This window comes from Equus asinus, chromosome 26 (assembly GCF_041296235.1).
Source record: "Equus asinus isolate D_3611 breed Donkey chromosome 26, EquAss-T2T_v2, whole genome shotgun sequence".
NCBI lineage: Eukaryota > Metazoa > Chordata > Mammalia > Perissodactyla > Equidae > Equus > Equus asinus.
Window position 1 is genome coordinate 37519138 of NC_091815.1, and position 23358 is coordinate 37542495.

Consider the following 23358-nt stretch of genomic DNA (forward strand, 5'->3'; position numbering starts at 1 on the left):
AGCTTAGGAATCAGCGACGGAGGCAGAAAGCAGGCCGACGCGCCCTGGGGCCTCTTTCCTTTGACCCACTTGCGAGTGGGGGGAGTGGGGAGGACAGCCCAAATAGACCACAATTCCCAGCTGACACAGCGACGGACCCTTCCCCCCCAAGTGCAGCCCCCAGCCGCCAGGGCTGATGGGAAATGTAGTCCCTGGACATGGGCAGGCCAGTCGAATGGTGTGCCCATGTCTGTGTTTTTGGAGGGGACTGAGCCCCAGATCTTCGCAGGCTCCCTCCGGGGGGCCCGGCGTCTCTTCTTCCCTAGAGGCTGTTGGGTTTCCGGGACTGGGTCCAGTTGGATGCTGGAGCTTCCCCCATCTTCCCCAACAACGCCGCGATACCCCCATCTGGTGCCTGCGGCCCCCAGCCCCCTCTCCGACCCTCGGCGGGCGGCCTGGCCCTTTAAGAGTGGCCCCGCTGACATCACGGCGGGGGGGGGGGGGTGGCTGGCCCGGCTCCCGGCTCCGCGGCGGCTGCAGGACCCGGCTCCGCTCTGCGCCCGCCTGCTGCTCTAGGGACCCCGGCCCGGGACGCCCCCTCCCGCCTCCTCCAGCTGCCCAGACCCCAGGCTCTGCCCCAGGCCTGGCCAGAGCCCCAGTCCTCATCAGGGGACCCCCCAGGATTGCCCCTGCTGTCTCTCCTCCTCAGGGTCTCTCTCTCTCATTCCCCCTCTGTCTCTTTCGCCAGCTCAAGGTCTCTGGATCTCAGCATCTCTCAGCCCGAGGCCTCTGAGCATCTCCCTGTCTCTTTCTGCCTCTGTCTCTCTGACCTCTCCACTTCCAGGGCCCCAGAATCTCTGAGCCTGGGGGAAGGCGGGGGGTCCTAGACCCAATCTCTGTCTCTCCTTTTCTCTCTCTGTCTCTTTTAGGCTCTCTCTGTGTCTCCTCCAGTCTGCAGACCTGTGAGTCTCAGAATTTCTCGGCCTCCAGGTCTCGGCGTGCTTCTAGATTCTCTGCTCTGTCTCCCCGCCTCTCTGTGTGCCCCTGCCCCTCTCGGGCTCTCTGCCTCTGTTTCTATTCTCTCTCGCTCTGCCTCCCCCATTCTCAAGGCCCATATCCCTCCCTCCCTGCATCCTTTCCCCCCTCCCTCCCCGCCCCTCCCCTCCTCCGCAGTAGCCAATGAGCGGCCGCCGGTCCCAGCTCCCGGCGTCGTCCGCCGAGTGAGGCCGCGGGCGCGGGGGGTGGGGGGTGGGAGGCCGGGAGGGGGCCGGGACGCCGGGCTCCGGGGCGGGGGCGGGGGGCGCGGGCACCGGCGACCCCGGTGGCGGCGGCGGCGGCCGGGGGAAGCCGCGGGGCCGGTCATGCGGCTGCGGGGCCCGCGGCCCGGAGCGTCCGCCCAGCCCTGAGCGAGGTGAGCTCGAGGGGAGGGTCCTGGAAGGAGTGGGGGCTCCCCCTAGGTGGCTGGGAGCCGGGGTTGGGGCTACAAGGGCCCAGAGTGACTCTGGAGGGGGTGGGATTCCAGCGGTCAGAGCGGCCCAGTTCGAGAAGCGGTGGGGGATGGAGAGACATTTGGGCCTAGGGAATCCGGGAGAAGGGGGTCCGAGGGTCCCGGAGTGGGGCAGCTGTATTCTCAATGTCCCAGTCTTAGAGACTGTGGGCACTGAAGAGGGTGCAGGCCGGATCCTTGAGGGAGGCGGTCCTGGATGAGGGGGCAGGGCCCAGACCCGATTAGAGGTGAATGTGAGTCTGAGAAGGGGTCCCCAGAAAGGGGAGTACGTATCCCAAGAGATTGAAGCGAGATGGAGTTTGGACTTGGGGCTTGGAGGATGGGACCCCGGAGATCCGAATGCCTGAATCCAGGGGAGGCTGAAATAAAGGAGGATAAGAAGGAGGCTCCAGGCCTGGAGGGAGGGTACCAAAGGAGGAAGGGCTGGAGGCTGGAGGAGAATGAGGCGATCCATTTAGAGTGAGGAGGAATCAGAGCAAGGAAGGAGGGGGTACCAAAGGGAAAGTGAGAAGGGTGACAATGGGCAAGGTCCCAGCTGGGAGTCTGAGGAGCCAATGAGGGATCTGAGGCCCGCTACCTGGGACCAAGGTGGTCAGGGTGACAGGGTTCATCATGCTTGTTTCTGAGTTGAGCAGACAGGAAGGGGAGCAGGCAGCTGGCGGTCAAACCCTGGAGCCATGGGACGGACAGGGGGAGGGGAGGAAAGGCCGGTGGGAGCTCTGCCAGACTCCATCCCCAAGTTCTCTAGGAGGCTGGGGACCAGGCAGGGTGGGGTGGGGGCATTGGATGCTGGGAGGGGAGAGGGTGAAGTTTGTCTCAGACTCCAGGGTCCTTGTGGGGTGGGGCAGAGTTACAAAGCCACAAGAATTCTGGTTAAGGAATGTCGGGTCTCAAGTCTTGGCTGCACTGATGAGGGGAGTGTTTAGGAGTCTTAATCTTCACAGTTAAAAAAATGATGGGGATCACTGGTATTCAGGGATGTAGAGGTCTCTGGTTGAGATAAGATGGGGATCCCTGGGTGAGTTCCCCAAATTATGGGATTGTGTGGTTTAGGGAAAAGTTCTTGGTGGGGGGGGGGGAGGGTGAGGGTGATGGATAAGAGATTAGAAGCTCCCTATTTGGAATCTCCAGATTCCTGATAGGAATTTGGGAGGCCACAGCTATGAACTAGGGATCTCTTGTTTTGAGGGTCCAGCATTAGAAGGATCAGGGTTCTGAGCTGGATGTTGAAGAGGGCCTGTAATTGGAAGTCCTAGCATGGGAGTTGGAGTCCAGACTCTCTGGTAGGGAATTTGGGAATCTTGTGATGGGGGCCTGGGGCGGGGAGGGGTTGGGATCCTGGACTTCTTGATTGGGATTTGAGAGTTCAGAGCACTGATCCCTTGTTTCACTGATGTGCTCCGGTTAGGGTGCTGAGTTGGGGGCTTCTGAGATTGTGGTTTTGACATTCTGGTGTCTCTAACTAAAATCTTGGCTCTGGGTCTCTGGGTCCCAATGTTCTGGGACCCAGCAGCCTAGGATGGAGTTCCAGCATCTTAGGTTCAGGGACATGCCTGGATCTCGGACAAGGGGAATTAGGGTTCTGGAAGCTTGAATCTAGGTCGTGGGCCACCATCTCAGATTGGGGTACCAAATTGAGGTCAAGGCATGGGAGCAGAGTTGGAAGGTCGTGGGTCAAGGTCTTGGTGTCAGGATTGGTTGGTAAGGGTCAAGATAAGAGGCCGAGTGTTTAAACATGGGCGGGAGCCTCTGCTCAAGGTCTTAGGTAGACCTGAAGTCAAGGGGCTGAGGCCAGGGTATGGGGTTACAGTCCTTGGCTAGTGATCCACTTTGGGGATTTGTGGTTGCTATTCAGAGAAACAGAGTCCAAAGGAAAGGGGTCAGGGCGCCAGGTCAGGACATGGAGTCAGGATTGGGTAGCCAAGGTTAGGGTTTCTAGATAGGTCATGTTGCTCAGCATCCAGTGACCAACTGGATGGGCTCAGAGTCTAGAGATCTAGGCCCTGGCTCAGCGTTGAGGCCATGGGCCCTCGCTAGAGTCTGGTATTCAGGGTTGAGGGCTTGGATCAGGGCACAGAGTCAAGGTCAGGGGTGGGGGTGCTGCCTAGTCCTAGTGTTGAAGTGCCTGATCGGCATAATTGTTTGTGAATCATGAGCTCAGGCTCAAGGTTAGTGATTCTGGTGGGAGTCTGGTGTCTTGGGTTAGGGTCTTGGGTCAGGACGTGAGGTTAGGGTCGGAGGGCCTGGTCCTGGGGTTGAGAATCTGGAAATTGAGTTTCTAATCAGAGTCAGGGTCATTTGGGACCCATATCCACACACATTGTTGGAGTCAAGTTTCAACCTCTGGATCTGGGCCAAAGGTTGTGGTTGGAAATCCTATCCTGGGGTTGAGAGTCTGGCACTGGCATCTCTGACCAGGATCTAGAGCCAGAGCACAAGTCTCAGGTTTGGGAAGCCCAGTCCTGAAGTTGAAGGTCAACAGCCGGTGTCACTCGTTCAAATCCAGGGATGAGGTCCTAGGTCAGGACACAGAGGTCAGATTTGAGAAACCTCCGTTTGGAAATTGATGTTTCTGGCCCAGCTGCAGGGTCGCAGGAGGCTGCATGGGGTTGGGGACTCGAGTCGGTCCCACCGGGGCTCTCCACGGCAGCTTTCGGCCCCTCAGGCCCCGCAGGGCGCCCCCCGCCGCTGAGGATGAGTCACTGCAGCAGCCGCGCCCTGACCCTGCTGAGCAGCGTGTTCGGCGCGTGCGGCCTGCTGCTCGTGGGCATCGCGGTCAGCACTGACTATTGGCTGTACATGGAGGAGGGAACGGTGCTGCCGCAGAACCAGACCACGGAGGTCAAGATGGCGCTGCATGCTGGCCTCTGGCGCGTCTGCTTCTTCGCAGGTACGGACCTCACCTACCCTCCTCTCAGCTGGGGCATGACAGTCCTTATCCATCATCCTACGCCTTGGGTTCCAGAAATCCAGAAACGGATCCTGTTTCTCTCCTGGAGAGTCAAATTTCTACCCGGAGAGCCCATTTGTAGGCCCTTATTCTCTGGACCCAAGAGCCCCAATGATCACACAATCTCCAGGTCCCTAATCCCCAGAGAACCCCAAAGTCTCCCCCTTAGAAGCGGTAGTCTAGGTTCAGAACTTGTCCTCCGGACAGCTCCAGTGTTGAATGGGCAACATGAAAAAATCCACGCCTCCCAGCGACCTAGAAGGAGACTCTTCCTTTGAGGAGTCCTGCCCCCCACCCCCACACCCCCGACTTTATCCTGGCCCACAGCCCCTCCTCATTTGGGGCCCAGGGTTCCAGCCCTGTGCTCCTCTATCCATGGGTCTCTAGGGCATCTCACAAGAGGAGCTCCGAGACCTCTTGCCCGCCCCTTCCGCCATCCCCTAAGAGCAGGACAGGTGGTAACCCTTGGACTAAGCCTCATATCCCCATCCCGGGGTCTCCCCGCTGTGTGTCCTGTCCCTGACTGCCTCTCCAGAATTGAGGAGCCTCTCTTCTAGTCCTACCTTCTTATCTTCCCTCCAGGCCGAGAGAAGGGTCGGTGCGTGGCCTCGGAATATTTCCTTGAACCGGAGATCAACCTGGTGACGGAAAACACAGAGAACATTCTGAGTGAGGAGAAACGGAGGGCCTAGTCAACGACAGGGCGGGATCACAGAGCAGGTCCTGGGAGAAAGGGCAGGACCGGGGAAGGGATGGGGTGGAAGGGCAGGAGGGAGGCATGAAAGAAGGTGGGGTGGTTGGGTGTGGAGGAGGGGGCCAAGCTGAAGGGGCGGGGCCCAGGGGTTGGGTGGAGTCAGCAGGAAAGTGGGTGGAGTTAAACCAGAGGAGGTGTCGCCTGGTAGTGAGTGGAAGTTTCAAAAAGGGAGGAGTCTGTGGAAAGGGGAGAAGCCACATAAAGGGGCTGGGGTGGTGGAAGTGAAGTCAGGGGAATGGGCAGGTGTCCTCCTGGAGACTCCCCCCTCACCCCTTGTCTCTCCCGTTACTCCTCCCCCAGAGACAGTGCGCACAGCCACCCCCTTCCCCATGGTCAGTCTCTTCCTGGTGTTCACGGCCTTCGTCATCAGCAACATTGGCCACATCCGCCCGCAGAGGACAATTCTGGCCTTCGTTTCTGGCATCTTCTTCATCCTATCGGGTGAGCCCAAGGAAGGGACTTACGGGCCGGGGGACTATTTTAGGTTCCAGGAACCTGTGGTCCCTCTTCCGCTAAGAAAGCCCTTTCCTTGCTGTGTAATCCTGGAGGAGTTGCAGAACCTCTCTGAGCCCCATTTTGTTTCTCTGTGAAATGGAAGTAGCTAGCGGCGCCCGTTCCACAGCGCTGGTTGGAGGACCAAATCATAGCGAATGCTTATTGGGTGCTAATTAGCTTCCAGGCTCTGGTCTGATACTCACAACAACCCTGTGAGGCAAATGCTATTAATAGTCCCATTTTACAGACGCGTACCAAACACTCAGCGAGAAGAAGTCATTTGCTCGAGGCCATACAACCAATAAGAGGCAGAGCTAGGACTCAAACTCATGCAGGTCACCTCCAGAGACTGCATTTTTAACCACTCCTGCTATTGTAGCAATCAACAGATTCCGAGGCTCTCTATTTTCCGTGCGACATTTTATTTGAAAAAATTTCAAGGAAAAGTCAAAGGAATTTTGGAGTGAACATCCATGTACCTGCCACTTAGAGTCAACCTGCAACATGTTACTAGACTTGCTTTATCCTCTATCTGTCCATCTATCTATATTCCTAACCATCTATCCATCTATCTTTTTTTAAAAATGTGTTTCAGAGTAAGTTGCGGGCATCAGTAAACTTTACCCAAATACTTGACCACGCATGCCATCAGGCAGAGTTCAGTCTTGGCTTACAGTTCTTTTTTTCTTTTGAGATACGAGGCTGTTTTGCATGCGTGATCTGACACCCTTCTCATAACATCTCTGCCTGCGAATTATTATTAGCATTCACTTGATAAAATGGGGGTACTGAGGCCTGGAATTGTACCGGGAGTTGCCCAAGATACCAGCGTAAGCTGGTGCGCAGGGACTTGAGAGTCCTGAGTTCCAGAGTAGAATTCTTTCTGAAATGTTACCCTGCTCCAAATTTCACCTCACTCCAGTCCCCTTCAGTCCAAGTCAGCTGAGGTCAGCCCGGATCAACTCGGCTCTAAAACGTTTAATTCCATCCATCAGGTCCAACCAACCCCGATCCATTGTGACTCAGTTCTTCAATTCAATTCAAATTAATTCAACATAATTTAATTAAACTCCGCTCAGGTCTTTTGAACTCGGTTGATATTTTATGAACAAATCCCGCTGTATGTCTCATTTCCGTTCCATCCCCTGGGACCTGCACTCGGCTCCCTCTTTCCAGCCGACTCTGAAAATAGTTGAAGGTGGATCTTCAAATACCCCCTCCCCCAGTCTCCTTGTGGCTCCTCACCCAGCGTTCCGTAGGCTAAACCTCCCCCGTGCCTCCAACCTAACCTGACAAGACCTTTTCCAGGGAAACCAGGGTGCAACCTCTGTGCAGAGTTAAATCATGGCATGTGGAGCCAGACACCGAACTAAAATAAGACGCGTAGAATATCACCATCCCAGAGTGTCAGAGCAGAAAGTTCTCATCATTTTTCAGATGGAAAAATAGTGGCCTAGAGAGAGAGAAAGGGGGGCAAGGGTAGGAAGCAGGAAGACTTTTTCTTTAACCCACCCAAACATTTGAAGGAAAATCCCATTTTTTGCAGTTCCCAGAAGTGGAAACAGAAGAGGCAAAATAGCTAGTCAATGGCAGAGCTGGGATTAGAATCAAAGGTATTCTAATCACAAAATCCGTGTTCACACCACTGTGCCAGGACCTGACTTCCCAAGGTCAAGCTGAGGATCGATGGTGCTATCAGGGCTGGATGTCAGGCCTCTGATGTAACAATAGAGTAATTTGGGGGGATTGGACCCCTTCCTCAAGGATGTACCCCACCCCAAGGTATCCAGTCATGCAGTTTCAAGGTTGTGGGGTGCAGTGGCTGAAGGAACATGTTGTGAACCTAGAAAGATCTGTGTTCAAATCCTACCAATTACCCACTGTGTGAGCTGCAGCCTTCCTTTGTGGAGTTGTTGAGAGGACAAACCTTGGTCAGGGTTGGGAAACTTCTTCTGCTTAAGGTCAGATAGTAAATATTTCAGGCTTTGTGTGCTATAGGGCCTTTGACCAATGACCTAACTCTGCCGCTGTGCAGCTCTGTCCGTTGAAGCATCAGAGCAGCCAGAGGTGAGCAGGTAGGCGTGGCTGTGTTCTGATAACCCTTTATTTACAGACCCTGAAATTTGAATTCAATGTAATTTTTATGGCTTATGAAATACTATTCTTTTGTTTTTTCCCACTGTTAAAAAATGTAAAAACCAGGCTTAACTGGCAAACCATACAAAAACCAGGCAGCAGGTCAAATCATGGTTCGCTGACCCATGGTCTAGACAGTGGATGTAGAGGGTCCGACCCAGTGCCGTGTCTATAACAATAAGTGCTCAACACGTGGTAGTATTATAAATACATACATAAATAAATAGTACTAGTAACAACCACCACCATAATAGTAAACACTATATTGAGGGCTGTGGTTTAGCGAAGTGCTTCACGCAAATTATTTCTTTTTCTTCACTTTGTAAGGCAGATGCCATTATTATTCTCACTTTCCAGTTGAGGAGGCAGAAGCATTCAGAGGTTAAGCTGCTCCAGAGTGGAAGCGGGATTCCAATCCAGGCTTTCACCATGGCACTCTACTGCCCCATCACAATTAAAAATCATAAAAACAAAGGAGATTTGAAAGGATGGAAATAGTACTGATATCTTAGATCTTGGAATGGAATGGTCTAGTCCAATCACCTCATGTTCCCAATGAGGAAACCAAGACTTAGAAAGAGAGACAGGAGTTTCCTGAGGTCTGGTAAATCGTGGAGTTAGCATTCAGTTCTGCAGACAGTGGTGGGACGGTTGGGACAAATGAGGGACACGTCCCCCATGGGTGTTAAACATTTCTCAGGGGCCTGTGTTTGGAATAGACTAGAGGGAAAGAGACTGGAAATGGGCAAACCAACCACCAAATGCAGTGGTCCAGGCAATAGCAGACAAGGCTTGATCTGGGGCTGGGGCAGGGAGGATAAAGGTGACTGGATGACTTTGAGAGAGAAGGATATTGACAGAAGAATCAATAGGACCAGATGACTGACTGGATATGGTTGGTGAGAGAAGAGGGGAGGAGGCTGGAGTGACATTGATTTTCTTTTTCCAGGTCATAAGAGGCACGCTTCTCAATCATGGCCCATATTAACCCCTGATCCTTAAACATGCTGTATGCATCTGTTCATTCATTCACTCCTCAAACATTTAGAGACAGCCTACATGCCAGGCCCTGTGCTGGGCACTAGAGACATGGCTGAATCCTAAATGAGAGGCTACATGCTGTCAATCACAAAACAGCCCCCAACTATACGTCAGTCAAAGCTTGTCACACATCTGCTTAAATGCTTCAGTGGATTCCCAGTGCATTAAGAATGCATCCAAACTCCTCATCCTGGCCTACAGGTCTTCCACAATTTGGCTATTGCTCAAGTCTCTGACCTCATTTCATAACCCACTAACACTCTCTCCATTGCTTATAACTTCAGCCACACTGGCTTCCTTCTATTCCTTGAAAATGTGGATCTCAACCCCACCTGGGGACTTTTACACTCATTATTCCTGCCTGCATGGAAGTCTGTCTCCCCTGATTCTCAAAGGGCTAAACCTTTCCCTTTCCAGAGTTTCTTTCTCTGACAACAGTACATAATGTTGCCTTGCCCCAACAATACTATCACATTCCCTATTTTACATTTGTTTCATAGCATTTGTTGCTTTTGTCAGTCATCTTACTTGTTTTGTGACCTCTCCTACAAGAATGTAAATTCAAAAAGGCAGAGACCTTTACAAATATTTTCTCATTTGTGTCTGCAAAATCTAAATGAGTTGCTGGTACAAAGTGCATATTGATATAGTTGGAGAATGGATGAATGATAAGGACAGCTCAGGGCACTCTGGGCAAAGGGAAGACGCATTAACTTGACACAGTAGGGTGTTGGGGAGTGGGAGTGACCAGGATTCTGGGAGGAGGTGACATCTAAGTTGATGATGTGGAAAGGGCGATGGCGATGGAATTCACAGCTAGTGTTAAGACCCTGGGAAGCTTCTAAGACAGAGGTAGATGCATGTGCAGCTCTCCATGGTCCTGAAAACCTATTGTTCTAAAGCCGGGTTATTTCTGTTCAACTTGGAATGTAGGCGATCCTTGCCGACTGTGCTCTAAGAATTCTGGAGCAGATGTAGTGGAGGGGGGAGGGAGACAATTGGATTACAGAGAAAGAGAGGAGGAAGGGAAGGAGAAAAAGAAGGTTATTTTTGGAGAAGCAGAGCCACTGTAAAATGGCCGGGAAGGAGAAAGAATGACAAGAATAACTTACCTTCTCACGTTGTATTTAGATAGTTTTAAATTACTGAAGACAAAAACAAAAGCAACAACAACAACAAAACGTCTTTCTATTTGGAAATATTTGTTTCCTTCACACCCCCTCCCCCCAACTCCTGACTCCTCTTAGGGAGAATGTTTGTTATGTAGAACTGTAATGTGAAACATGGCACTTACAGTGAGGCAGGAATGGTGAGCAGAAGTCAGCTCTTAAAGCACCTGGGATGTCAGGCTGCAGAATGAATACCTTCTTCTGTGGATAATAGAGAGGAAGAATTTTGACAAGAGAAGGATAGAGTCCAGTCTGAGTTTTAGAAAGAACCAGTATCTAAAACAGGGAGATAAGGATTTGAGGGCAATGGTACAGGCATAGGGAATAAGCCTTAGCTGAGTCAGAGGACTTGGAGGTGCAAAAATGGGTTTAGATTTGTGAGAGATTCAGGAAGTAAAGTGGACATGATGTGATGGCTGACCATCCTTGATAGATGAGAGAGAGAGAGAGAGAGAAATCAAGATGATGCCCCTGCATTTGACTAGGGTACCCAAATGAGTGAGGTTTCTGGGCTTCCTTTGGTATTCCTTCCCTATAAATCTGCTCATCTTTCAAGACCTATCTCAAAAACTTTTCCACCATGTAACACTTCGTGGGCTTCCTGTTCTTGAATGTCAAAATTGTGAAATACCAGAAGTTGAAAGTGCTATGGAAGTTCAAAGTAAGAAAAGGTTAATTCTTAGAGGAGATGGAGAAATGGTGGGATTTAGAGTGGATTTAATAAGGGGAGAGAAAGTGATGAGCTTTTCTAGAAGTTCCAGTGGTGTAGTGAGTATACTCATCCATTCAACTAGCATTTATTATGTGCTGGATCTTGTGATGGATGCTAAGAATGCAGTTGGGAACAAGGTAGTCTAGTTCCAAGCATCCTAGTGAAGGTAAGGGAGATGTATGACAAAAAAAAATTGCAAATAGATGGAAAATATAATGTTAGGTGGTGATTAGTGCTACAAAGAAAAATAGGGCAGGTTAAGGGGAAGGAGAGTGATGAAGGGGGGTCGTTATTTTATCTCATCTCAATCACTCCAATTTTTTAAAGAAAATTTTGAAATCTTTAGAATACCACAATGAACACATGTATACTTTCCTCTATCTAGATCCAACCAGATCCTGCATTTTGCTAATGTTTTGCCATATTCTCTCTTTCTTTCTCTCTCTTTCTCTCTCTCTCCATGCACACACACACAACACACACACATACACACGCTTTTTTGGCTTTACGATATGGAAGTATGTTGCAGGCATCATGATAGCTCATCTCTAAACCCTTTAGTGTGCCTCTCTTAGGAGTAAGCACATTCTTCTACATAACTACAACATCATTTTCACACCTAGAAATTTTACAATAATTCCATAGTATAATTTATTCCATTTTCAAACTGTCCCAGTTGTTTCAAGAATGCCTTTTATAGCTTTTCCCCCAGAACCAGGATTCAATCTAGGTTCATGCATAGCATTTAGTTAATGTCTTTTTTAGTCTAGACTAGTTACACTATTTTTTTCTACAACACTGACTTTTAAAATATAGTTCATTTAAAAATATAGAAAGGATAGAATAACAAAATCCCATGTACTCTTCACTCAGTTTCAACAATTATCAACATACGGCGAATCTTTTTTCAGCCGTACTGCCATATCTCTCTTCTACACTGCACTACACTATTTGAAAGCCAGTTTTAGATTTTAAATTGTTTTCTCCACAAATATTTCAGTATACTTCTGAGAAATAAGTACTTTGTTATTTAGCATAGCCACAGTGCCATTATCACACCCAAATAATTAAGAATGGCTGCTTAATATCATTTACTATTTAGTCAGTGTTAAACTTCCTCGCTTGTCTCATAAATGCCTTTTTACAGTTAATTTGGTGTGAATCAGGATCCAAATTCCACTTGCGCATTTAGTTGATAGATCTCCAAAGCATCTTTAAATCTGTAACAGTTCCTCTTCCGTTTTTTTCTTGCCACTTATTTGTTGAAGAAATCTGGTCATTGTCTTGTAGAACTCCCACATTCTGGATTTTTCCAAATGTGTTCGTGTGTTGTGGTTTAATATATTCATTCATCCCTATGTTTTCCTGTAAAACTGTTATTGATGGGATCCAGTTTTTTTTTTTTTTTTGGCAAAAACATTTCGTAGATAGTTCGTGCTGTTTATATCATAGTGCATTACTTCAGGAACATAATCGTGTCTAGTTGTCTCTGTTTGAGGTGTTGAGATTGGTCACTGGCTCAGGTGTTGTCAGCTTGAGCCATGCCATTGTCCTTTTGAAGACTGCAGGATGGGGTGTCTCGTAGGATATCTCGCATCCTGGATTCGTTTGATTGTTTTCTCATGGCATCATTTAATTTGTTCCTCTTTGTATTTTCTGTAACCTGGACATTATATCTAGACTAGAGGTTTCGCTAGATTCAAGTTAAACATGCTTGGCAAGAATGTTCAGAGGTGGTGCTGTCTTCTTCGTATGCCATCACTTCAGGCAGCAAATAATGTCAGGTTATTCCAGCACGAGTGGAAGTTTGAACCCTCGGGCAAGGTCGTGGTCAGCAGAGCTCTCCACGGAAAAAGTACATTTTTCTCTTGACAACGAGTAAGTAACTTGCAGAGTGATGCATTGGCAACTTGTGGGGGAAATCTCATTTGGGGATACCTATTTTATTTAAAATTTTTCACTTTGGAAAAACTTTAAACCTACAGAAAAGTTGCAAAAATAATCCAGTGAACTCTCCTATCCTTCACTTGAACCAATTTTTAACATTTTGCCACATCTTCCTTTCTCTTTCTCCCTCTTCCTCTATGTAGCTGTGTATGTATATGTTAGATCTGTTTTATATATACGTATATTGGTGGAACCTCTTGAACCTAAGTTGCGAACAGTTTACCACTAAATATTTCAGCAAGTGTCTCCTAAGAACAACTGAATTCTCTTTCTGGGGCCAGCCCCGTGGCCGAGTGATTAAGTTCATGCGCTCTGCTGTGGTGGCCCAGGGTTTCACCGGTTCGGATCCTGGGCACGGACATGGCACCACTCGTTAGGTGAGGTTGAGGCAGCGTCCCACATGCCACAACTAGTAGGACCTGCAGCTAAGACATACAACTATGTACGGGGGGATTTGGGGAGATAAAGCAGAATTCTCTTTTCTAACCACAGTATAATAATCAAATACAGAGAGTTTAACATTTGTACAGCACTATAGCTAATACACAGTCCGTATTCAAATTTCACCAATTGTCTCAATACTTTTTATTTATTTATTTATTTATTTATTTATTTTGAGGAAGATTAGCCCTGAGCTAACATCTGCTGCCAATCCTTCTCTTTTTGCTGAGGAAGATTGGCCCTGAGTTCACATCCATGCCCATCTTCCTCTACTTTATAGGTGGGACACCTACCACAGCATGGCCTTTTTTGCCAAGCGGTGCCATTTCCGAACCCTGGATCCAAACCGGCGAACCCTGGGCGACCGAAAAACGGAACGTGTGCACTTAACTGCTGCGCCACTGGGCAGGCCCCCCAATACTATCTTTTACAGTCATTTTCCCACTGATTTTGAGATCCAGTCTAGGATCATGCCTTCTATCTTCTTGTTGCATCTCTTTTGTCTCCTTTCATCTTTTATATAGTTCCTCTGCCTTTCTAAAAAAAATCTTTCATGTAGAAGTTTTTTGAAGAGTGCAGCCAGTTGTTCTGAAGAATGCCCCAGAGTTTTCTCTCGAGTGGGTTCAGGTTACACATTTTCAGCAGGAGCCCTACATAAATGAAGCCGTCGCTCGCTCGCATCAGGAGGTATTGGTGTCAGTGGGCCCCGTTACTGGCGATATTTGCTTTGATCACTTGGGTGAAGTTGTATCTGCCAGGTTCCTTTACAATAAGGGAAGTTGTTGGTTTTTTAAAAAATCTCTTTGTAGTTAATAGATATTCCATGGGGAGATTCTGTCATCCAGCGATTTAACACCCACTGATGATGCTTGCCTCAGTCCCGATATTACCACTAGGATTGCAAATGGTGTTTTCTAACTCTGTCTTTCCATCTACGTGTATACACCTGAAAAGAAGAGATTTCTCTTTTGGTTGATTTATTTATTTATTTAAAAATATATCAGTATGGATTCACATGTTTTTAAATTCAATGTGTTACATGCCATTATATTATTACTCGTTTTGATGTTCAAATTGTCCCAAACTGGACTATCAGGAACGCCCCTCAAACTAGTTTCTGTGTCTTTTTCTGAACACTTCCTCACTTTGTGGCACAAGGACACTTTTTTTCCCCAAGTAATTTTATTTGGGTTATAATGGTTTATAACATTGTGTAATTTCGGGTGTACATTATTGTTTGTCAATTCCTGAATACACTTCATCATGCTCACCCCTAGTAGTCTAATTTTTATCCATCACCATACATATGTGCCTGTTTATCCCTTTCATTCACAACCCCAACCCCCTCCCCCTCTGGTAACCACTAGTCTGTTCTCTTTATCCATGTATTATCTTCCACACACGAGTGAAATCATGCAGTATTTGTCTTTCTCTGTCTGGCTTATTTAGCTCAACATCATGTTCTCAAGCTCCATCCATGTTATCGCTAGTGGGACTATTTTGTCTTTTTTATGGTTGAGTAGTATTCCACTGTATATATACACCACATCTTCTTTATCCAATCATCCATTCCTGGGCACTTGTATTGCTTCCAAGTCTTGGGTATTGTGAATAATGCTGCAATGAACATAGGGGTGCGTAAGTCTGTTTGGATCATTAATTTCAAGTTCTTTGGATAAAAACCCAGTAGTGGGATAGCTGGATAGTATGGTATTTCTATTTTTAATTTTTTGAGAAATCTCCACACTGTTTTCCACAGTGGCTGCACCAGTTTGCATTCCCACCAGCAGAGCATGAGGATTCTCTTTTCTCTACATCCTCTCCAACATTTGTTGTGTTTTGCCTTGGTAATTATAGCCATTCTGACTGGTGTAACGTGATCTCTCATTGTAGTTTTGATTTGCATTTTCCTAATAATTAGTGATGTCGGGCATCGTTTCATGTGTCTGTTGGCCATCTGTGTATCTTCCACAAGGACACTTTTATGCTCCTGCTGCAGGCTTCAAATCAGCTATTTCTCCTGGGAGCCCTAGTTCCTTGTTTAGTCGGGGGTGATATTAGAGATGAAACTCTGGGCGCTAGGTGTGCTCATTGTTGCTGAGATGTCACTGCTTCTTGAATATTTCACGACACAAAGTTGGGAAATGATATGTATTTGTAAAACAGGAGTTTGTACACCTAGACACCACAGGATTCTTCCTTGTTTTACCCCATTCTGATCTGTATCTTCCTTCTTTCAGAATGAGAACTCCAGTTCCCCAAAACATCAGTATACTTACAGATTTGCTCAACCCTACAATGCACACAGAATAATTGCAGAACTGTTAGTCTTAGCCCACTCCCAACAAAAAACCTGCTCGGTAAGGTTCAAGATTTCTCTGCAGAAATCTTTTTTGTCTTTAGACTGAGATATATAATCAAAGTACCATCTTCAAAAGTTACTTGAATTACTCCTGTGGCTATATTGTTCATTTGATATAAAGTTAGCTTCATTTATTTTTGTTCGTATCAATTTTAGTTTTTTCCCCGTCCTCCTTGATCTTATTTTTTGCACATATAAAATACTAGCGTAGTTCCAAAGGTCAGAATCAAGCAAAAATACGTACTAAGGGGAATGCCACTTCTTTCCTCTCTCTCCTTCCTATTCTCACCTCCCTCCTGTAGGTGATCAACTTCTTTTGTTTATTTTCCTTCCTATGTCTCTTTTTGGAAAAATAATCAGATGCACGTTTGTATTTTTATGTATCCTTTCTTTTTGCTTAAAATGTAGCATCCTGTGTGCATTACTTTTTTATTTAGTCATATCGTTTGGAACCATCACTGAACTCCACATCAATTCATAGAGATCTCCCTCATTGCCATTTCACAGTGGCACAATACTTTGTCATGGGATGTTTTCTAGTTTATTCCATTAATCCTCTGTGTAAGGGCATCGAGGTCATTTCCAGTATTGTGCAATCACAAGTAATGCTCCAGTGCATTAACCTGCGCATATGTGCTTTCACATCCTTGAACAGATATCTTCAGGGTGAATTTCTAGAAGTGGGATTGCTGGGTCAAAGGGTAAAGACGTGTGTGGTTTTGTTAGATATAGCCAATTCCCCTCCATAGGGGTTGTGCCATTTTGCATTCCAACCAGCAATGTGTGAGAGCTGCTGTGTCCCCCGGCCTCGCCAGAAAAGTATGTTATGAAGCTTTTAAACTTTTTTGGATGATCTGATGCACGAGAGATGGTATCTCCTCATAGTTTTCATCTGCATTTCTGTTATTTTGAGTGAGGGAGCATTTTTCTCTCTCTCTGTTTTTATTGAGTTCATAGTAGTTTACATCATCGTGAAATTTCGGTTGTACATTATTTCTTGATGTCACCACACAAGTGCTCCCCTTCACCCTCTGCGCCCACTCCCCACCCTCCTTCCCCTGGTAACCCTGAACTAACTAACCCTGACCTGTTTTCTTTGTCCATGTGTTTGTTTATATTCCACATGTGAGTGAAGTCATATGACGTTTGTCTTTCTCAGTCTGCCTTATTTCGTTTACCATAATTCCCTCCAGGTCCATCCATGTTATTGCAAATGGGATGATTTTGTCTTTTTTCTGGCTGAGTAGTATTCCATTGTATATATACACCACATCTTCTTTATCCAATCATCAGTCGATGGGCACTTGGATTGTTTCCACGTCTCAGCTATTGTGAATAGTGCTGCAATGAACATAGAGGTGCATATGTTACTTTGGATTCTTGATTTCAAGTTGTTTAGATAAATACCCAGTAGTGGGATAGCTGGGTCATGTGGTATTTCTTTCTTTCTTTCTTTCTTTCTTTTTTTTTTGAGGAAGATTAGCCCTGAGCTAACTACTGCCAATCCTCCACTTTTTGCTGAGGAAGACTGGCCCTGAGCTAACATCCACGCCCATCTTCCTCTATTTTATACGTGGGACGCCTACCACAGCATGGCTTTTGCCAAGCGATGCCATGTCCGCACCTGGGATCCGAATCGGCAAACCCCGGGCCACCTAATCGGAATGTGCGCACTTAACCACTGCACCTCCAGGCTGGCCCTGGTATTTCTATTTTTAGTCTTTTGAGGAATCTCCATACTGTTTTCCATAGTGGCTGCACCAATTTGCATTCCACCAGCAGTGTATGAGGGTTCCCTTCTCTCCACACCCTCTCCAACATTTGTTATTTTTAGTCTTAGTGATTATAGCCATTTTAACAGGTATAAGGTGGTATCTTGTTGTAGTTTTGATTTGCATTTTGAGGGAGTATATAAAAAAAAAAGCAGGGAGATGATAGAAGTCCTTTCTAAAGAGGTCACAAGGGAGGAAAGATCTAAATAAAGTGACAGAGAGAGACATGGAGAAATCTGGAGGGAGAGCATTCCAGGCCGAGGAAACAGTGAGAGCAAAGGTCCTGAGGCGCAAAGGAGCTTGATGTGTTCAAGGAAGAGTGGGGGAGTTCACATGGTCTAAGCAGAGGAAGAAATGAGGGATGAGGCTGACAGGCACCAGGCCGTGTAGGCATTGTAGTCCAGGGGTCAGGAAGTTTTTTCTGTAAAAGGTCAGATAACAAATATTTTCAGCTTTCCTGGCCATCCAGTCTCTGTGCAACTACTCAACGTTGCCGTTGCAGCCACAGGCATGATGTAAACAAACAGATGTGGCTGCATTCCCTTAAAATCTGATTTATGGACCCTGAAATTTGAAATGCATGTACTTTTCAAATTGAGACATTATAATTCACATAAGCTGAAGTTCATATAATTCAGTGTTTTTTAGTATAGTCACAAGGTTGTGCAACCATCTCCGTTACCCAATTTCACAACCTTTTCATCACCCCAAAAGGAAACTTCACACCCTTTAATAGCCAGTCACAATCCCCCTTCATTCTATTCCCTGGCAACCACTAACATACATTTTATCCCTGTGGATTTGCCTATTTTGGACGTTTCACATAAATGGAACCTGCAATATGTGGTCTTTTGCCTCTGGCTTCTTTCATTTAGTGTATTCTCTAGCTCCATCCATGTGGAAGCATAAATCAGTGCTTCATTCCTTTTTTTGGCTGAATAATATTCCTTTATATGGCTATACCACATTTTGTTTATCCCTTCAGTTGGTAGACATTTGGGTTGTTTCCACTTTTTGGCTGCTATAAATAACGCTGCTACAAACATTCCTGCATAAGTTTTTGTGTGAACATATGTTTCCAATTCTCTTGGGCAGATACCTAGGAGTGGAATCACCGGGTCATGTGGTAATTCTATCTTTAACACTTTGAGGAACTGCCAAATGAAATTCACATACCTTTTAAAAGCATCATTCTTCTTTCCATTTTTTTTTTCAACCATTTAATTACGGAAAAACTGTTCTCAGCTATGAGGCCATACAAAAACAGGAGGTGGGCTGGATTCCGGCCTCAGGCCGTAATTTGCTGACCGCTGTTGTAGCGATGGAAGGAATGTAGATCTATTCAGAGTGTGATGGGCACACAGATGATTATTTGTAGGATGCCAGGGGAAGATGCTGATAAGGGTTACTTGGATTAATTTAGAGCAGGGGGACTTTACAGCCTCCTTAAGCCACCCTTGGCATGGCTACTGATTAAGAGAAAATTCATCTTGAGGAGGTGGTATTTGCCTCTTAAAATTTCTCAAACCAGGGCCAGCTCAGTGGCATAGTGGCTAAGTTTGCGCACTCTGTTTCGGCGGCCGGGGGTTCATGGGTTCGGATCCTGGACACAGACCCACACACGGCTCATCAAGCCCTGCTGTGGTGGTGCCCCACATCGAAAATGGAGGAGCATTGGCACAGATGTTAACTCAGCGAGAATCTTTTTCAAACAAAATGAGGAGGATTGGCAACAGATGTTAGCTCAGAGCCAAGGTTCCTCATCTAAAAAAAAAAAAATTTCAAACCAGACCTCTCTTCTTCACCTTCTCCATGTGCCTCGATTTCTTCAATCATAAATGGAGATAAAGTTGGTACCTACTTGAAAGGGTTGTTGTGAGACTTGAATGAGTTAGTATATATATAAGACCAAGAATGGTGCCTGGCACAGAGCAAGACCTATATAAGCAGTTGCTATTATTATTGTTGATGCTGTTGTTGCTATTATTATCCATACAGCCTCAGCTCAGGTTCATCCTCTCCACCTGGAATATCACAACTCCAGTTTCTCCCCTCTAATCTCTTCCCAGAACAAACCAGCCCTAAAAGGACCTTCCAACACTCCTACTCAGCCCTGTCCTTCCTCTGCTCTACACCTTCCATGGCTCCCTACTGCCCTGGGCATCGATGCCAAGCTCCTCCACTTGGCGTTTGAGGCTCATCATGGCCATGTCCCTCCTGGATTCTCTGGCCTCATTTCTTGTGGCTGCGGTCCATGTTTTAGCTACATGGACGGATTAGCTCAATGTTTCCCCTCCAAGCCTTTGCCCAAGCTGGTCCCTGTGTCTGGAGGCCTCATCCTTTAGACCATGGACAAAGTCATAAAGTCATTCTTCCAGGAAGCCTTCCTGGACTGCCCCCACCCGCGCCCCTGCCCCAGGTGGGTTTGGTGCCTCTCCTGGATCCACAGAGCTCGGTGCTACGGCTTCCTTTACAGTACGTGTCACCATGTATGTGACTGTCCACCAGTGTCCAGATTTGCCTTCTTCAATTGCACTGTTAGCTCCTGGACGGCAGATCTGGAGCAGGAAGCTTCCTGACTCAGCTGGGGGTTCCCTGCACCCAGCCAAGGCCCAGCACACAGCGGGCTTCACAAGGTGGAAGTTGGTCCAAGACAGAGCCCGGAGGAGAGGGGAGAGGATGGCAGTGAGATGGGGAGGCGGTGGGGCTGGGGAGAGGGGTCCACTGCTAATGCAGCGGGGCACCCCTCTGCTCCTCCAGGCCTCTCCTTGGTGGTGGGCTTGGTTCTTTACATTTCCAGCATCAATGACGAGGTCATGAACAGGCCCAGCAGCTCTGAGCAGTATTTTCACTATCGCTACGGGTGGTCTTTTGCCTTCGCTGCTTCCTCCTTCTTACTCAAAGAGGTGATGTCTGTGGGGCCCAGACTCTAGGGTTTTGAATGGGGGAAGGAGGGTTCTGGGGGGCCTGATTCTTGGGTCCAGGAGGAAGAGGAGGCTGGGGGTGTAGACTCTGGATTAAGAGGGAGGTGGCGGCTGGGGCCTAACGTTTGGGTCCCAGGGAGGAGGGGCTGGGGGCCTGGACCCCTGGGTCTGAGGGAGGAGGGGCTGGGGGCCCGGACCCCTGGGTCTGAGGGAGGAGGGGCTGGGGGTCTAATTCCTGGATTCCGAGGGAGGACGAAGCTGGAGGCCTGGAATCTTGGGTCCTATGAGAAGAGGGGCTGGGGGTCTTGAGTTTCGGGGTAAGAGGAGCCCGGGGCCAGCCTCTGGGACTCTGACCATGCCTCGCCACAGGGGGCTGGCGTGATGTCCGTGTACTTGTTCACCAAGCGGTACGCGGAGGAGGAGATGTATCGTCCGCACCCGGCCTTCTACCGCCCGCGTCTCAGCGACTGCTCCGACTACTCGGGCCAGTTCCTGCAGCCCGAGGCCTGGCGCCGCGGCCGCAGCCCCTCCGACATCTCCAGCGATGTATCCATCCAGATGACGCAGAACTACCCTCCCGCCATCAAGTACCCGGACCACCTGCACATCTCCACCTCGCCTTGCTGAGGCCCCGCGCCTAGGAGCTCCCCTCCTCCTCCTCTTGACGGGTGTCTCCGCCACGCAGCTCCCTTTCCTTCCTCGGGACTCCTCGCTCCCACCTGGAGGACGCTGCGCAAGCTTTAGGCCCCGCCCTCTTCCCGATGGCCCCGCCCACCGTCCTAACCCCTCCCTCGTTCCAATGGCTCCTCCTCCCTTTCCTGACCTGTCCACTTCATTGGTCCCTTCCACTTCCAGATGACTCCTCCCCCTCGATGCCCCGCCCCCTTTCCCTTAAGGCCCACCCCTTTCCTCTGGCCCCGCCCCTCCCAACCTATTACCTCTCCGAGTTCCGCTGCGCTGCGCGCCTGCGTCGGAGCGGTGGTCTGTGCAGCCGCCCCCCTCCCCTGAGCCCCGCGGTCTTCCGTCTCTCCGCAGGAGCGCTGGGCTGAAGAGTAGGTTCCGGCAGCCGTCAGGAATGCCAACCATCCTCTTCTCTCTGCCCTGACTCCTCTCTTTCCTGGCCTAATCTGACCTCCGGACCTTCGGGGTCCTCAGGTGCAGCTGGGGGACCTCCTTGCTCCGCCCACAGCTCCAGGGTGGGATGGGGGGCTGGAGGCCGCGGGTGTGGTTAACCTGGCCTCCCCGCCCTTACACATACACGCACACTTCTCTGCCCCCCCCTTCAGAGACCCCATTCTTTCTCCCTGGCTGGGCTCTTCTCGGCCTCCTGAAGGATCCCTGCCTTTTAGGGGGCGCTGTCTAACGGATCTTCTTGCTTTCTCAGCTGTCCTGGGCTTCTTTTTTCTTCCTCCTCCAACTCTGTCTCCTTTCCTCCTTCCCACCCGCTCATCTCAAGCCCCTAGGTGCATCCAGCCCGCACACCACACAGGGACGGAGACCCTGGGGGTGGAGAGGATTCCTCCAGCCAATTCCACACCTGTGCCCGCCTCTTCTCCCCGAGGCCCCGTCGGGGGAGGGAGAGGCAGTAGCGGGGGTCGACACCCCCCAAACCTCGAAGTCTTCCATTTTCTGGCACTCCTCATTGAAGTCCCCCTTCCCATCTCAGACCCCCAACTCTGGCCTCTTTCGAGGGTCCGTCCGCCCCCTTGGACAGATCGGCTGGGGGCACCAGGAACTCGCCCACCTCCCTTGTTAGAGGAGGAGGGGCAAGGTAGCACAGTGTCGTACGCGGAACCAGGAAGGCCCCCGGGGTGGGGGGAGGGGGGCAGGGGAGGGACGGGGCCTTTTAGTTTGCATCTTAGGGGGGAGGGGGGAGCGCAGCAGTTAACCTGTCATTACGCAGCGATTTTTAACGAGGCTGGGGGGAGGGGGGCTCTGGGGGTGGGAAAGGGGTGGGGTGGGGGGGCCTGGCTCTTATTTACCGTGTATCATATGTAAATACCGACAGAAACTTCAATAAACTTTATTTCAAACACGTCTCCGCCTGCCCGGGGTTGGGGGGGGGGGGCATCGGGTCCAGAGGGCTGGATCCACATCTCCACCCCTAGGGTCGGGGTGCCTAGGGTGCTGCGGAATAGAGATGAGATTGGTGTTCGTTAAATGGCTTCATCCTCATAATTCTTAACTCCAGCGCTTTATAATTCGGTCCGTGTAAAGCATGTAGGACAGCAAACGACATGGGTCAGGATCAATAAAAAACAACTCCCAGTGTGACTCTGACCACTTAGAGTGGGCTACTATTACTCGCCGTCCTTCTTCATTCGTTGCTTCATTTAATTTTCTCCCCAAGCCTGCGCGTTGAGTTTACTGGACTGGCTTTGCAGATAGGGCCATGGAGGTGAAATGACTCGCCCAGGGTCACACAGGTAGAAACTGGCAGAGCCGTGAGCTGAAACTAGGTTCACCTGGTTCCAAAACTTGGGCTTCCTTCTCCTCACACCGGGGAGCGGTGGATGCTCCTAGTGCCTGGCTCCGTCACCCCGTGGAGAAATAACTGCTACCGTTTATCACACACCTACTATGAGCCACACTTTCCTCCCTTGCAGGATCTCGTGAGACGTTCCCAGCAGCACTGATGTAGGAATTATTACACACACACACACACACACACACACACGCTTCTGTCGCGGGTGAGGGATGGAGGCCCCACAGAGGCCTCTCAAATCTATAATCTCACCCACGGCCCGAGGGACTGAAAACAGCCTAAATGTTTGTTATGCTTATTCCTGAAATGGATTGAAGAGGGAACACAGGGCTGGCTGTCCGTTTCTCTGCCTCGTCTACCTGTAGCCTCTTCAGGGGCCATCAGAACTTCTGCAACCACAGCCACAGCTGGTAAAGGCCACGACCCCATTTATCATCCTGTCTTAGATGTCCGGCTTGGTGCTGAGCACTGCTCGTTCATTAGCTCATCCGATTCTCCCCACCATCCTGCCAACTGAGCATTCCAAATAGCCCCATTTTGTAGATGAAGAAACTGAGGCTCAGGAGCATAATGTCACCTAGCTGGTACCATGCAAAGGAGGATTCATGCCCAGGATCTCTGAGCTCAGAGTCTGCTCCTTCCGCTGCTGTATTTTACTACTCTGAATCTGATGCAAACTCATTC

General features: G+C 48.9%; 1 protein-coding gene across 2 annotated transcripts; it reads left to right on the plus strand.

Annotated features, from left to right (window-relative positions):
* The first annotated feature begins 1255 nt into the window (after nucleotides 1-1255).
* Nucleotides 1256-22213, plus strand: CACNG7 (calcium voltage-gated channel auxiliary subunit gamma 7). 2 transcript variants are annotated; one of them, XM_044760219.2, is made up of 6 exons: nucleotides 1256-1390; nucleotides 4152-4376; nucleotides 5019-5105; nucleotides 5491-5631; nucleotides 20026-20171; nucleotides 20559-22213. In XM_044760219.2, exons 2-6 carry the CDS (start codon nucleotides 4181-4183, stop codon nucleotides 20814-20816), a joined length of 828 nt encoding a protein of 275 aa, XP_044616154.1. In that variant the 5' UTR covers nucleotides 1256-1390; nucleotides 4152-4180; the 3' UTR covers nucleotides 20817-22213. The 2 variants fall into 2 exon arrangements, with proteins under 2 accessions (XP_044616154.1, XP_044616153.1); XM_044760218.2 differs by having other exon boundaries at nucleotides 1259-1390; nucleotides 4068-4376.
* Nucleotides 22214-23358: the final 1145 nt, after the last annotated feature.

Bases quoted from the DNA above. Each gene is read 5' to 3' on its own strand.
- CACNG7 (XM_044760219.2), top strand. From the start codon at position 4,181: ATGAGTCACTGCAGCAGCCGCGCCCTGACCCTGCTGAGCAGCGTGTTC. The intron at 5,632-20,025 runs GTGAGCCCAAGG...CTGCTCCTCCAG, and splicing joins CATCTTCTTCATCCTATCGG to GCCTCTCCTTGGTGGTGGGC. The intron at 20,172-20,558 runs GTGATGTCTGTG...GCCTCGCCACAG, and splicing joins CCTCCTTCTTACTCAAAGAG to GGGGCTGGCGTGATGTCCGT.